This window comes from Octopus bimaculoides, chromosome 7 (assembly GCF_046866305.1).
Source record: "Octopus bimaculoides isolate indiv1 chromosome 7, ASM4686630v1, whole genome shotgun sequence".
Lineage (NCBI taxonomy): Eukaryota > Metazoa > Mollusca > Cephalopoda > Octopoda > Octopodidae > Octopus > Octopus bimaculoides.
The window spans coordinates 33,665,227-33,682,634 of NC_142934.1; the positions used below are offsets into that span (position 1 = coordinate 33,665,227).

A 17,408-nucleotide genomic window follows, 5' to 3' on the forward strand; every position below is an offset into this window, starting at 1 on the left:
CTTTGAAAACTTTTTCACTATATATATATATATATATATATATATATATATATATATATATATATATATATATATATATATATATATATACTTGCAAAAAAGGACGTGTGCGTTCAATAATGTAATAATACAAAGAATGTATATACATGTATACACACATATATGTACATACTTACATCTACATGTGTATATATATGCATATCAGGGTACAGGACGTTAGAACAATAAACTACAGACAACGGAACGAACACATAGGAAAACGGAAAGCCACTTGGAATATCCCTTCATCAGCTGTCTCTATTCTATCTAGACGTTTCGAAGATAAGACAGAACGTACTCTAGAATAGTCTCTTCCTGAGTAGTGGATCAACCCACTACACAGAGGATTCCAAGGTGGCAAACACAAACCAAGACAGGAAAAAATGGACAGTGAAAACAACATTCAAAAGCCGTACGGCCAAACGCAAATCTGAGGTAGAACGCTAGTAGTTCGTCTTGCCTTCACAGCGGCTGGAGTGAAAAGAAAGTTGACCACAGGTCACACGAGAGCAGAGAGGATGGTGGAGGGAGGAAGGGACAGAAGGGTATAGCAGTGAAGTAGAGGCCAGGACAGAGGGGTAGATAGGAAGATAGAGGAAGACTGACTATCTTTCTATCTATCTATCTATCTATCTGTCTCTCTATCTATCTATCTTTCTATCTATTTATTTATCTGTCTTCCTCCATCGTTCTATCTATACCTCTGTCCTGGCCTCTACTTCACTGCTATACCCTTCTGTCCCTTCCTCCTTGTTCCACTTCCTCCCTCCACCATCCTCTCTATCTATTTATCTATCTGTCTTCCTCTATCTTCCTATCTACCCCTCTGTCCTGGCCTCTACTTCACTGCTATACCCTTCTGTCCCTTCCTCCTTGTTCCACTTCCTCCCTCCACCATCCTCTCTGCTCTCATGTGACCTGTGGTCAACTTTCTTTTCACTCCAGCCGCTGTGAAGGCAAGACGAACTACTAGCGTTCTACCTCAGATTTGCGTTTGGCCGTACGGCTTTTGAATGTTGTTTTCACTGTCCATTTTTTCCTGTCTTGGTTTGTGTTTGCCACCTTGGAATCCTCTGTGTAGTGGGTTGATCCACTACTCAGGAAGAGACTATTCTAGAGTACGTTCTGTCTTATCTTCGAAACGTCTAGATAGAATAGAGACAGCTGATGAAGGGATATTCCAAGTGGCTTTCCGTTTTCCTATGTGTTCGTTCCGTTGTCTGTAGTTTATTGTTCTAACGTCCTGTACCCTGATATGCATATATATACACATGTAGATGTAAGTATGTACATATATGTGTGTATACATGTATATATATTCTTTGTATTATTATATATATATATATATATATATATATATATACATACTATGAAGCTTTACTGTAGTGTTATATATAGCATAAATATGGGTGCTTTGTTATAATAAAGCACTATTATAACAAAGCACTGTTATAACAAAGCACTACCTTATTTATATTTATTCATACACAAATATATATAAATATATAAATATATACATGCATGCATGGATGTCTATATATATATATATATATATATATATATATATATATATATATAATATTATAAAATCTGGTAATTATTCATATATTAATTAATATCGATTAATTATCAGGAGGCCAGCACATCTAAAGAATCAAAGAGATTCAGAAATATTATCTGCAATCTCAGGGGATTAAGGTACATTAAAAAAAAGTAACGTCGATCACTAACGTGGACAATTAATGCGCTAGAAATAGATCACATCTTGTGTCTATTGAGACCTAAATTGTTCTCAACATGAAATATAGCAGCATACCAAAACGTGAGCGAGCAAGACATTTAAAATCACCTAAAAAAGCATTATTAAACAGGGACCGGTTTCGGATTTAACAAATTCTTACCATTTGTCTATTCCTCTTCAGCCTGATTTGTAATGTAACCGCAATCATCAGAATCGTATACAGAGTTGCCCACCGCCATGGGTGCGCGTGCATATGGTTCTGCTAATTACAGCTTAATGGTAAAATTCAAAAGTCTTCGTTTTGGCGCGCTAATTCCAGGAATATATCTGCAGAAAATATTTACTGCGTCGTATATATTCAGTATGAGAACATGGGCAATGGGTAAAATATTATTATAAAATCTGGTAATTATTCATATATTAATTAATATCGATTAATTATCAGGAGGCCAGCACATCTAAAGAATCAAAGAGATTTAGAAATATTATTTGCAATCTCAGGGGATTAAGGTACATTTTAAAAAAATAACGTCGACCACTAACGTGGACAATTAATGCGCTAGAAATAGATCACATCTTGTGTCTATTGAGACCTAAATTGTTCTCAACATGAAATATAGCAGCGGGCAACTCTGTATACGATTCTGATGATTGCGGTTACATTACAAATCAGGCTGAAGAGGAATAGACAAATGGTAAGAATTTGTTAAATCCGAAACCGGTCCCTGTTTAAGAATGCTTTGTTAGGTGATTTTAAATGTCTTGCTCGCTCACGTTTTGGTATGCTGCTATATTTCATGTTGAGAACAATTTAGGTCTTAATAGACACAAGATGTGATCTATTTCTAGCGCATTAATTGTCCACGTTAGTGGTCGACGTTATTTTTATATATATACACACACACACACACACACACACACACACACACACACACACACACACACACACACACACATATATATATATATATATATATATATATACAAACATGTATATAAATATATAATGAAATAAACAGAAATGAAATTAATATATATATATATATATATACATATATACAAAGTGCAAGTATTAATAGTGAAACCTATTACAAGTGAAAGTATTATTTCACATTACAATAGAGATGTTATTGTTTCACTTTTGACGCGTAATACTGAAACAGTGTAAGCGATAAGAGATTGCTCCAGGGTTGCATTAGGCAAGAAGTGGACCCTAAGTAAGGCATGTGTAAAATTTGAATGAAATCGGTTGGGTAGTTCTCAACTTTTAGTGATGCACATATACGGACACACAGACAGACAGGTAGAGAGACACACATTCTCAGTTTTATATAGAGATATAGAGATCTATATGTATATATCTCTCTCTATATATATATAGATCTAAATGTATATATATATATATATATATATATATATATATATATATATATATATATATATATATATATATATATATATATGTATATATATATATGTATATATATATATGTATATATATGTATATGTATATATATGAATATATGTATGTATATATATATATATACGTATATATATGTATATATATATATATATATATATATATATATATATATACATATATGTATATATAGATATGTATATATATATATATATATATATATATATATATATATATATATATATATATATATATATATATATATATATATATATATATATATATATATATAAATATGTATGTATATATGTATACTTATATATATATGTAGATGTATATGTATATATATTCGTATATATAGCAAATGGTGGTGCCCCAGCATTGCCACAGCTCGTGAACTGAAACTAGATAAAATAAAATAAATAAATGAAATTGTATGTATATATATATATGGTTATACATATATGTATAAATACATATATATATGTGTAGTAACGCCTTGTCTCGTGCGCATGCGTACTCATCAATATCCAAGTTTGGCGCCCTTATTCATTCTTTTTTCCCGGCCGGGCGGCCATGAGCATGGTCATGTCAAGCTGTCTCTCCAACATTCCAACTCTGGGGACAGCTCACAACAACATTCCGGCGTCTCAGCAACCATGCCTATTTTCCACCATAAATAAATATTGTTGTGTTGATAGTTCAGAGTTCTGCGTTCCGTTATTATTTAGAATTTAATATAGGAAAGCGGGTGTACATCTAATGGTGTATAACCACTTTCCTATAATTGGTGACCCCGAGTAAGAACAACCGCAGTCACGGATTCTGATCTGCCAACCGATAATACTACACTAACCACCGCTGACATAAGTAAATACGGCATTTCGAACAGCTACCCGACTCAAGAACAAACGCTGCTTGAAGATTTCCTATAACTGGTGACACGACTAAAAGAACAACTGCAGCCGAAAATCTGAGCTACATATTAATACTACAATTGGTACCCCGAGCTAAAAGGATCTACAGACCTCGTTTCAACAGCCATTGAATTCGTATGCTTCGCGACGTTCAGCATCAGGATTGCCTCTACATTCTCATCAAACACAAGTGAAAAGCTAAGTAAATTTTTTCTACGTTAAAGTTTTTCATTTTGTCAATGACTTCCAGAGCCTATAACCAAAGACTTCTTTGCGGCTGAGACCTTTGTGGTTTTTCACACAAAAACTTCACGGTTATTTCATCCTAACAACTTTTTGAGCAGTTTCCTACATGTTTCACGAGACGTCAATTCATTCTTACACAGCGTCCTCTACTTGCTGAAAATAGCAGTAAAATGCACAGTTACATTTCAGTGAGTACACAACATTTATTGATGCTTACTTGTTCCCAGTTCAGCATATTTCACACCTCTCCGTTTCTCCCGACCGGAGAATGGAAGAGTTACTGGCTTATCTTCATTTGCACGGGATTTTTTTTTTGTTCATTTTCGCTCGCAGCTCCGAATTCATGACAGCATTTTACAGCGACTCCACCAACAGCTTCGTCCAGCCAAGACTACCACCGCCGTCGCCAACAGCAACACGAGTCTACGACTACTACCAAGCATCGTCTTCGCCACCAGCATTCGCCACCATAGTCAACACGACTTTAACTACGAACGACAAGAATTTCCAATATCATCAACACGATTTCTATGTACACCAATCCAAACCACCGTGGCACATCTCTCTCTCTCTCTTCGATTCTGTTAGGTGTTTCATATTCACCACGATTAATAATAGACAAGAGAATTCAGCCAGCGACGAACATCTGTATAACAAGAGCCCGGCCCGGCATCGAAGCCCCAACATCACAACAACTAGTGATCGCTCTGCCACACACAGCCTCAACTTCTTTCACATACAGACTCTTCCAATTGTGTACTCAACAAACTGGTATAAATGCTCACGTGTTACTGACTCTTTCTATCTGCTGTAATATTTCACATACACATACATGTATCACTCACACACACTCTTTTCTTTATATGACGGCCTGTCTTTTATTATGTTTTTATATGTCGCATTCACACTCACGATCAACAGACCAGTTAAAATGTTCAGTACCAGGTAACAGGTCCCAACTAGCATCCGACGCTCAACTACAGCTCTGCTCACTGACCACAACTTCCTGCGTATTAACATTCATTTCTTTGATTTTTCTTTGTGTGTGTTTGTGCCACATCTTGTGGGTGGTTTCAGTGGCCATCCTGCCTCAGGCGTTCCTCCAATTTTCTATTTTCGTGCGTTGCGCACTAGCAGGGGAGCCCTGTAGTAACGCCTTGTCTCGTGCGCATGCGTAGTCATCAATATCCAAGTTTGGCGCCCTTATTCATTCTTTTTTCCCGGCCGGGCGGCCATGAGCATGGTCATGTCAAGCTGTCTCTCCAACATTCCAACTCTGGGGACAGCTCACAACAACATTCCGGCGTCTCAGCAACCATGCCCATTTTCCACCGTAAATATATATTGTTGCGTTGATAGTTCAGAGTTCTGCGTTCCGTTATTATTTAGAATTTAATATAGGAAAGCGGGTGTACACCTAATGGTGTATAACCACTTTCCTATATATGTATATATACAATATGTATGTATATATACATGTATATCTATATATACATACATGTTTACATATGTGCATATATACATGGATATTTATATGCATGTATATATATACATGTGTATATATATATATATATAGTTGTCTATATATACACATGTATATATATATATATATATATGTATATATATATATATGTATATATATATATATATATATATATATGTATATATATATATATATATATATATATATATATATATATATATGCAAATACATGTATATATATATATATATATATGCAAATACATGTATATATACTCTTTTTTTTTACTCTTTTTACTTGTTTCAGTCATTTGACTGCGTCCATGCTGGAGCACCGCCTTTAGTCGAGCAAATCGACCCCCTGACTTATTCTTTGTAAGCCTAGTACTTATTCTATCGATCACTTGCAATACTAAATGGGAGGAAATAAAATCTAACTTTCTTCCAGTATTGCCTCTTCTGATATTGCAGCTGCCCTCCTCAATGGAGGAAGAACTGCTCATACCATCTTCAACTCCCTCTAAACCTTGCCGTGAAAGAATCTCAAATGTGCTACATTTTCAAAAACTCTGCAATAGCAACAGTTCTCCAACAAACTTGCCTCGTTGTTTGGGATGAGTGCACTGTCACGTAGAACTCCAGAGGCACTTGACCGCACGCTATAAGACATAAAAAACAATAGCACGCTCATGGGAGGTCAATGCATGCTTAAAAAAATCGTACCTTTGGAGAAATTTGAAAAAACTTCATCTTAAAAGCAACATCAAAGTACTTCTACAGGGTGATCATACGAGCTTCTTAAGATTGGTAATGTGATATTAACATTCAACTCAAGACTTCACCTACATGAATTTACGTGCGGTCAAATTATACTTTCTCTTAGGAATCTTATGGATAAAGTATTTCCTAATTTATTTGTCAATTACACTGATGTAAACTGGCTATGTGAAAGAGCTACACCTAGCTCCAACTAATGAAATGGTTGATCAACTCAATCATGAACTTCTTCAAAAGTTAACAGTCGATAAAGATCAGGTTGTTCAATACCCTGTTGAATTTCTGAACACACTTAAACCCATTGAGATGCCAACGCATAACTTGACACTAAAGCTGGGTGCTCCTATAATTTTGCTTAGGAATCTTGAACCATCTCAACTGTGTAATGGAACTCGCTTAATTGTTACTTCCATGAAACTCCATGTCCTACAGGCAACAATCATAACAGGTAGTCACAAAGGAGAAAATGTCTTCATTCCAAAAATTCCTCTCATACTTAGAGATGTTCCATTTTAATTTAAGACATTGCAGTTTCCAGTCAAACTAAGTTTTGGTATTTCAATGAACAAATCTCACTGTCAATCTATCAAGGTAGTTGCACTTGATCTCTCTACTACATACTTCTCCAATAGCCAACTCTATGTTGCTTGCTCGCGAGTTGGAAGCAGCAACAATTTATTCATTTCGACACCAACAAAAAATTACACGATGAATATTGTTTACCCTGAGGTGTTTCAAGATTGACAGATTTTCAGTTCTAAACTCTATTATCATTACAATTTGGATATTTTAAAACAAAATATAGTTATTTTGAAATAATTATGAGAATATATCTTTATATTTATTGTTTACTAATCTGAAAAAGAACTGCAATAACCCGGGCAACGCCGGGTCATTCAGCTAGCGCACACACACACATGAATTAGAAGCAGCTTGAGGTATATAAACAAAATCGAGCACACATACACAAGGTGTGTGTTGTTAGTTTGTGGGTCGGCTGCGTTTTAGGCGTAAGAGAATATATTCTCAAGGCGCCTGGTATTAAAAACACCTGAAAGTAAGTCATAGGCAAGCAAGACAATTTACTTGCCTATGACTTACTCTCGCTTGGTTACGACTTACTTTCAGGTGTTTTTATCACTAGGCGCCATTGAGAATATATTCTCTTACGCCTAAAACGCAGCCGACCCACGAACTAACAACACACACCTTGTGTATGTGTGTTTGATTTTGTTTATTTATATACCTCGAGCTACTTCTAATTCATATTTGAATATTTTCTGTGGCATGAAACGGCGGGACAAGCCAGCAGGTAGTTTTTAAACCATTTATGATATAGTCATGGTCGGCGATATAGCTTCCAACAGGCCTTATTTGGTACGTAGCATTGAAAAGTGACAACAATGACGAAATATCGATGTCTGTCAATCCGAAAAGAGACCTGTTTTTAACACCAGACGCATTGAGAATATATTCTCTTATGCCTAAAACACAGCCGACCCACGAACTAACAGCAGACACACCTTATGTATGTATGTGTGTGTGTGTGTGTGTGTGTGTGTGTGTGTGTGTGTGTAGAGCGCAGAGTTACTTAATCGGACTGTTACCTAATACTTCGTTGAACCCTAGTGTGAAAGCGATTGGTAAGATCATACACACACATAACACACACACACACACACACACACACATGCATAAAGCGAAGATGAGCTAAGGGATAACTCAATGGCCTGTGGCATGTGTTGAAACAGCAAAGACGAATAAGGAAGGCATATTAAACAATATACAAAGAAAATTCTTGATTTAGTGTGTGTGTGTGTGTGTGTGTGTGTGTGTGTTTAAGATAAAAACTAGTCACATCAATCAAACAAGTCCCAAGGTACCTCTGAATGTCAGGGGCGTAACACCTTTTTCCTGAATAAACCATAAAAAAGGTGGAGTGAAAAGTATTCAGATGGACATAAATTGTTAAGTTTGGAACTTACATAACTTTTAAATGCCCTAATTACAAATAACAGTTATGGCTAATAAATAATAATGTATAATTATATTTCATAATTTATCGAAATAATTTTATTGACCGATAGTGGGGGAAAAAAGAGAAAGGGAAGAAGAAACAAAGAGAGGGAGAAAGAGAAAGAAGGGGTTTCTGTGATAAAGTTGTAGATAAATGTCCGATAAAATACTTATATACTAGTAACAAAAAAAGGATAATTAAAAGGATATAATGAATCAGCAACAAAAGTGCAGACACATTTCACTATAAATAATTACATCGAACGTTTTTCAAGATAAAATCTGAAAAACATGTGATAATTATAACACTTTAGTGTGTCCATAGTTTTAGTTTTCGTTGGCGACATGTATCGTAATGTCTCATTACCTGCTTTGCCCGCTAACTTCAACGCTTCATGGAATACTGTCGCACCTTGGTGAGTTACTTTTACGCACAGTTATAACAACTATGTCCAATGGTCAACAATGTTTTCAACAGTCATTACATATAGTTTTGGAATATCCTAATGCAATTTTTTATTTTTTATGCAGAATTTTTTTTCTGACTGCTAATTTGTATCTAGAAACAATTAAAGTGTGTAGTTCAGATTTTGTTGATTTCATTTTTGTTCTTCACCCGAACAGATTTATTACAAACCAAACTATTAATTCTTAAAGAATACAAATGAAGCCGTGAGATGATGTCTCTGTTTCTCATGACAACTTTCAACAATTTCTTTTATGACTAAATACATCGTTTTTCTCATTAAAGAAACACTGATTCTTTCTATTTGTTAATCAATTACTATTTATGGATTTTCTTAATTGCTAATTGGTAATCATTCTCCTGAATCGACAGCTCTTCGTGGGTCCACCCTCAAATACATTCGCATCGAACATTTATGAATCTGAACAGAAGCCTAAATATTGATCCCTCACTTTCTAACTAGTAATGTCTTGTATTTTCTTCCAAAATATCGTTTTATACTTTACAATCTAATAATTTATTACGAATTTTTAATTGTTAGTTTCTCCAGAAGAGAGAATGTAAACGAAAATTTCCAGTGGTTCCTTTCTAAATGCTTAAATCAAAGTTTATTTAGTGCAAAACATTTTGGAAAAGAAAACTTTGATACTAACAATATATATATATATATATATATATATATATATATATATACATACTAACAAATATATATATATATATTGTTAGTATTAGAGTTACTGTTTGCGGGTGTGTGATTTATTGATCTTTTCATCGATCTGGATATTGACGTTATTTTTATCCCTGTTTTAAAACCCCAGTTATTGTTGATGCGAGAAGGGAAGTAAAGGGACCCTTCCTTTTGTGGTAAAAGATCTGCTATTCAGGCTTTAGATGTTGACCACTATTTCTTGGAGGGAATTATCTTACACATCCTGTTATTATTCATGCGTAAATACACCATCTATTTTCACATGAATAATACTGTTAGAATCTGACTGTGTAAGTAAATAAAATGATTGTTGAATATTTATTTTAAGAACTATCAGCTGTTACCTTACAGTTTATGTCTCCAACTAATATATTTAGTTATCCATATCTACATTTCGAAATACTTCCGTAGAATTTACTGTGACCTCAATAAATAGTCCCTTCACTGATTAGATCCTGCATCCGTTTTCTTTTCTTTTTTCTTTCTTTATAGTTTTTCTCCAGCTAGCACTTATCGACAATCCTATAAAAGATAGTCACATGAGAAGAATATGGTTTGTAGACGATCGTGAAGGTGCTGGACGGCAGTTTTTAGACATATTTTGGTAAGGAGAACTCCGAACACCACGGCTTCTCATTTCTTCCCAAGTTTCTTGATTATTCAGACTAGTTTTAAATGAAACAAAAAATACAGAATTGTATTTATGATATCTTGCTTGATTGGTAGGAAAGACACACCTTCGTTATTCATTTCTGTTGGTTTTAAAATATTTTGTTTATACTTTGTTAAATTTTTCGATTTTTTTTCTCATTTACAATATCTTGTTATTGCAGAAAAGTTCCTTGAAAATTTAGATCGTAAATTTTAGATAGCCTTAGAATCCCAGTGTTTGATTCTGAAATATTTCCTTCCCAATTCTTGCGATAATTCCACCAGTTGCTCGTTCTACGGCAATATTTCGCATTCTTGGTCATCTCTGAGTTGATACTTTATACAAGACTATTTTTTTTATATTTCTCGAAAGTCTTTTAATTGAATTTTCGTCATTTGTTTAGTGCGATTTATGTATTTTATTAAAAACTCATGTACATTGCTCATCGCACATTCAATATTCCCCAAGACTGTTTCAATAATTATTCTTTCTAACCCAGGCGACTATTCATGATCAATAAGTTTACTGGGCAGATTTTTAGACAGAAAAAGAAACATTTGTGGTTGTCGCTTTAAATTAAAACTTTAGTATCATATCCTGTAAATAGTAATGTTGTCAGCTTATATTTCACCAGGTCATATTATTCTGCAAACCACTTAAATATCTCTTAGTTTTCTGTTTTCAAAAATTGGAAACAAAGAAAATGTTAAAAGGGAGAAAGATAAAAATGAATTTTAAGGTACAGTAGAATTGTAAAATACATATCCAACATCTCACTGAACTAAAAATTCAATAAAATTATTTTTTTAGAGAATTGTTAGAACATTAAAATTTTTTTTTAATATATATTTTGTTAATAATTGTTTTATAGTTTCTTAAGTTCAAAATTAAGGCAGTTGATCAAGTGTACAACAAATCATTGTATTGAGTTCATTAAAAATAATCTCAAATCAGGAATGTGAGGTTAGGTTATTTTAGGGAATAAGATAAATTTCCAATACATTTCTAACTGCAAAATGTCAAAATATAAATCAAATACTTTCACAATACTCTTTATATAAAAAAGAAGTTAAATGCATACACAAATACAGTTTGCAGTGTAGTGCTACATATATATTTACCAGATTTTAAAAAGATTGCATAAAAGTTCTTAACCCTAAAAGTTAATTGTGCTTTACAGAACTACAAAATAGGTGCCACTCCCTTTTCAGTTGGAAATGGCATTCAACTGGTAAAATAATTACCTTAACAATGAACAAAATTGCTAAAATTACCTTACCATGCACTGCAAAAATGAATAATTATAAGTGTATATATGTATGTGTGAGAGAGAGTGTGTGCAAAAAGAAAAATATCCCTTGCATTTGAAAACTATGGAAATATATTTTTTTAAAAGACATTTCATTTAATTTTTCCACAATTTAATTGTTTTTCATACTTTACTCTAAGTTGAAAAAGTCGCAATGACTGAAACCAGTACTAAAATGTTCTCCATGATAAAATTATTTTAATATTTTCTATCTTGTCTTATATATATATATATATATATATATATGTGTCAGAAAAAAATGGGCACTTATGTATGGTTAATAGAATGTGTATATTATTAGTAAAATACAGTATCATTGGTTGTTATGAGAATATATTGTATTTTATTTATGATATATACACAAGTGGCAAGTGTTTATTCCCAGAATCCTGAATTTGCTTGTCCTACCATTCTCTCAAATACAACTTAAATGTTTGATTTGTAAAATTCAGTCATTTTATACATATTAATTACTGAAATGCTTTTTCTTCACTCCACGACTAGATATTTAATTGTCTTCAGTTATAATTTTTAATAATGACTCCAGACCGGACCAAAATATTCTCATTTTCACTTTTACAGTTAATTCCCCTCTCCATTGTAAGTGGATTACTGGCCTAAATTTAGTATTTTGTTTTTAAAAAAATTGTTTTTTTAAGATTGAAGTCAGCCTTAATATTTATTAAGAATTTTTTTTTCTATAATTATACTCATTTTTAGGAGTTGCCTGAAATAAAGATTACAATATTTTTGCATGAAAGATGTTTATAGTTAATTTTGTAAATTGAATCTGACTTGCAAATTATTAAAATTAATAAGTTATATCCTATTATTTCCTTGCCAGCATTGATTTACTTCATTATAAGTTTGATTAAAGTGGCAAGCTGGCAAAATCGTTACTGTACTGAACAAAATGCTTAGTGATATTTCTTTTGACTTTATATTCTGAGTTCAAATGCCACTGAAGTCAGCTTTGCCTTTCATCCTTTAAGGTCTATAAAATAAGTACTAGTCAAGTACTGGGGTTGATGTTATTAAAAGCATACTTCCAAAGTAATTCTATTCAGCTGAGGAAAATATGTCAAGTGAAATATTGCTGAAAAATATTTTAAATCCCTTTAAGAGTTGCTGTTAAAATTTGCTATTATCTCCAGACAATAAATTAATGAGCATTGAGTTGTTTCATTATGTTCATCTCGTTATGAAATTGAAATCCTTATTGATGTTTTTGTTAATTTCAGACTAGATATTTATGAATTTTTTGTTGGTATCAACAAGTTAAATAGCAGCAAATTACAATATCCCGACTACTGCACCATCTAACACTTCAGTATATTATTATTATTATTATTATTATTATAAGGCAATCTAGCAGAATTTAGCAAAATCATTAGCACGCCTTTACATTCTGAGTTCAAATTCCACTGAGGTCATCTTTGCCTTTCATCTTTTCGGGGTCGATGAAAGAAGTACCAGTTACACACTGGGATCGATGTAATCAACTAGCCCTCTCCCCCAAAATTTCTGGCTTTGTGCCTATAGTAGAAAGGATTATTATTATTATTATTGTTATTATTATTATTATTATTATTATTATTATTATTATTATTGTTGTTATTATCATTATAAGGCAATCTGGCAGAATCATTAGCATGCCGGAGAAATTGTTTAGTAACATTTTATCTGTCTCTACATTCTGAGTTGGCAGAAACGTTAGCACGTCGGGCGAAATGCTTAGCGGTATTTCGTCTGCCTTTATGCTCTGAGTTCAAATGCCATCAAGGTTGACTTTGCTTTTCATCCTTTTGAGATCAATAAAATAAGCACCAGTTAAACACTGGGATCGATGTAATCAACTTACCTCCTCGCTTTGTGCCAAAATTTGAAACCATTATTAAGACAGCAAGTTAGTGTGTTGTACAAAATGCTTAGCAGCATTTCTTCCAGACTTTTATGTTCTAAATTCAAATCCCATTGAGGTCGACTTTGTCTTTCTTCATTTTGAGGTCAATAAAATAAAGTACAAGTAATTTACAACTACCACACACTCACACGTGTCTACATACATGGTGGAAATCAACTTGTGACTGAATAAGACCACTTCTTAAACCCATTATACTCTAAGAAACATCTCATGCCCAATCAGTTCAGCTGGAAAAAATGAGTTGTAAGGGCCAGCCTTGTCACATTCTGTGTCATGCTGAATCTCCCTGAGAACTACATTAAGAATACACATGTTTGTGGAGTACTCAGCTACTTGTATGTTAATTTCCCAAGCAGGCTGTTGATTGATCAAACTAACTGAAACACTTGTCATAACCAATGGAAAGCCAGGAAATATATATATATGTGTGTGTTGTATTTTAAGACTACTGTTGGTTTCGTGTTAAGAAAAATATCTTAATAATTTTTCAAGCCAATCACATGGAGAAATGGTGTTTGTCTCCATTTTGGATGTAAATACAAACTCTTATCTTTGTCTCAATTAGGCATTGTGTTTTCATCCAAAATGGAGATGTACACCATTCCTCCATGTGATCAGCTTGAAAATTTGTTGAAATATTAAGATATTTTTCTTAACATGAAACCAATGGTAACCTTAATACACAAATAGAGAAATTCTATCCACCAATGTGGTGTTGTGCACTCATTCTTGTCATTCAACATTTACACACACACACATACACACACACACACACACACACACATATATATAGGTGCAGGAGTGGCTGTGTGGTAAGAGGCTTGCTTCCCCACCACACGGTTCCAGGTTAAGTCCCACTGCATGGTTCCTTGGGCAAGTGTCTTCTACTTTATCCTCAGGCCAACCAAAGCCTTGTGAGTGGATTTGTTAGACAGAAACTGAAAGAAGCCTGTTGTGTATATATATATGGTGGTTGTCTACTCCTTAAACAGAGTTTGACCACCTCCTGCACCTACACCTTAGCCCTTTCATGGCGTCTGATGTGGCTTTTTAAACCAGACAGTGTTTTGAAAAAACACCCACACAGATTGCACCTCTGATTTGCACTACCAATACCTGCAAGTAAGTTCTGCTCATTGTGGATCCTAACATGTCTTTTAAGACCCCCATTGGATTTGCAAACCCTCTGGCACACACCACATTCAAACGTGTGCACAGACATATAATCAGAATAGCTGGATGAGGTTTGTTTTCCATGGGTTCGCAGGTGAGATTTGAGGCCAGCCAAGGACAGACATGGTCTGTCACAGACTGTGCACACAAAAAGGTCCTTGTCATTCACCTTCTCAGTCTTTACATTTTTCCTTAAATATCTCTTGAGCCCTGCTTGCATCATCCTGGCCTCTTCAAATGCTTTCACTCCACTCCACACCCTTGTTCGCCATCCAACTCGAATATATATATATTTGTTATTTGTGTCTGTGTTTGACCCTCCACCATCGCTTGAAACTGATGTTGGTGTGTTTACGTCCCAGTTGCTTAGTGGCTCGGCACAAAGAGATCAATAGAATAAATACTAGGCTTACAAACCATAAGTCCTAAAGGTGGTGGTCCAGTATGGCCACAGTCAAATGACTGAAAGAAGTTAAAGTATATATATATACACCCATCTATCAAATCCACTCATAAGGCTAGTTGGCCTAGAACTAAAATGGAAGACTTTTGTTCAAGGTACTATGCAGTGGAACTGAACCCAAAACTATGTTATTGAGAAGCTAACTTCTTAACCATCCAGCCATGCCTGTGCCTACAACTACACCTCTTCAGTATTTTTTGGTATTTTATTATTTGTTCTCCTATTTTCTGCTGCATTGAGAAATGTTGAAATTATCTATTTTCTAATTTCAGGATTTGATTTCAAAAGGAACAAATTTACCAACAGACAACTGTTGGTAAGTTGGAATCAAGAATCTTGTTTGACAGACTTCTCAAAATCAGAAAAATAAGAAACCATTTTAATTTGTAATCTTCAGGAGGAATCTTAAAAAAATATGCAGAGAAATTTTGGAATAAAACCATTTTATTGTGAAATATGCGAAAAAGATTTTTTACACAGCAGTGACTTGAAATTTCATATGAGGACTCACAATGGAGAGAAATCTTTCAGTTGTGATATCTGTGGAAAGGAATTCTCACAAAACTCTAATTTAAGGAAGCATATTAAAACTCACAGTGGTGAGAAACCTTACCGGTGTGATATATGCAGAAAAGAATTTTCCAGAAATTCTCTTTTAAGCCGTCATATAAGAACTCACACTGGAGAAAAACCGTACCATTGTGATATATGTGGTAAAGATTTTGTTGATAATTCAACATTAAAGAGGCACATAAGGATTCATACTGGTGAAAAACCATTCTGTTGCCAAATATGTGGGAAAGAATTTGCTCGAAATTCTCATCTAAAAGAACATATAAAAACACATACTGGAGAAAAACCTTATCATTGTGAAATATGTGGCAAAGATTTTTCTCAAAGTTCCTATTTAAAAGAACATATAAGAACTCATACAGGTGAAAAACCCTATCATTGTGAGATATGTGGTAAGGAATTTTCTAGAAATTCCCATTTAAAAGAACACCGCAAAACACATTCTAGAGAAAAAAGTTTTCTCTGTCAGATATGTGACAAGAGTTTCTCCCAAAATTCTCATTTAAAAGAACATATAAAGTCACACACTGAAGATATTCTAGAAAGTTGCTAATTTTTATTCTTATTAAAAAAATTATATGTATTTAATTTTAAATATTTATGTTTTTATGTGAGGGAAAAATAGTTAGCATTCTCATGTCAAAGATGGAGACAAAAGAGCTTGGATATGATGCAAAATTAAGTCATTATCATCATCTTTGTTTTAATATCAACTTCTCTATGCTTGCATCAGTCAAACAAAATTTGTTGAGGCAAATTTTCAATGGTCAAATGCTATTCCTGTCACCAACCCTCACCTGTTTCCAACTAAGGTAATATTTCCCCATAACCAGACATTTTTGCAGAAAATTGGAAATGAAAGACACTGCTTGTATGACATTGACACTTGTACTCATGTACAGCTATCATGCAACGTCGAGGCCAGGAGACATAAACGTACAAACACACACACATATATAACATAAATATATATATAATGAGCTTCTTTCAGTTTCTGTCCACCAAATCCATTCACAAGGCTTTGGTTAGCTGGGGCGAATGTAGTAAATACTTGTCTAAGGTGCTATGCTATAGGACTGAATTTGAAATCATGTGGTGGCAGAATCATTAGAGAATCAGACAAAATGCTTTGCAGTTTTTCTTCTGGCTCTTTACATTCTGAGTTCAAATCCCACTGAGACCAGCTTTACTTTTCATCTCTCCAGCGGTTGATAAAATAAAGTACCAGTCAAGCATTGGGGTTAATGTACTTGACTAACCTCCTCTCCTAGAATTGCTGGTTTGTGCCAAAATTTGAAAAATATTGTTGTTGCTTGTTTTATACAAGCTCTTTCAAGTCTCATCCAAAGACCTCAAGAAATATCAAGTTAAATGTTTTATTGTGACTGCAGGTGTTATTTACAAGTAGCGAGATAAACTTCAGGGAAAGGACACCAAATAATATGAATTAAGATTTCATTAGAAGTAATATTTTCAATTTTAAAAGATTCAAATATTCTCAGA

The 17,408-nt window shown here is 33.8% G+C and overlaps 2 protein-coding genes across 4 annotated transcripts in view; one reads left to right on the plus strand and one right to left on the minus strand.

Annotated features, from left to right (window-relative positions):
* The window catches only part of LOC106879381 (electron transfer flavoprotein beta subunit lysine methyltransferase), an 89,588-nt gene that overhangs the window by 41,503 nt on the left and 30,677 nt on the right, over positions 1–17,408 (minus strand). The gene's annotated exons all lie outside the window — the stretch shown is intronic.
* Positions 8,744–17,408, plus strand: part of LOC106882240 (uncharacterized) — a 9,539-nt gene continuing 874 nt past the window's right edge. Inside the window, exons 1-3 of one of the 3 annotated variants that reach the window (XM_089355131.1) lie at positions 8,932–9,052; positions 10,304–10,415; positions 15,605–17,408. The exon at positions 15,605–17,408 is cut by the window's right edge and continues 874 nt beyond it. In XM_089355131.1, the coding sequence (XP_089211257.1) occupies positions 15,748–16,458 (711 nt within the window). In that variant the 5' untranslated portion in view covers positions 8,932–9,052; positions 10,304–10,415; positions 15,605–15,747 and the 3' untranslated portion in view covers positions 16,459–17,408. Of the gene's footprint in view, positions 9,053–9,855; positions 10,102–10,303; positions 10,416–15,604 lie in introns of those variants that run through there. The other 2 variants (XM_014932847.3, XM_089355132.1) reach the window with 2 other exon arrangements.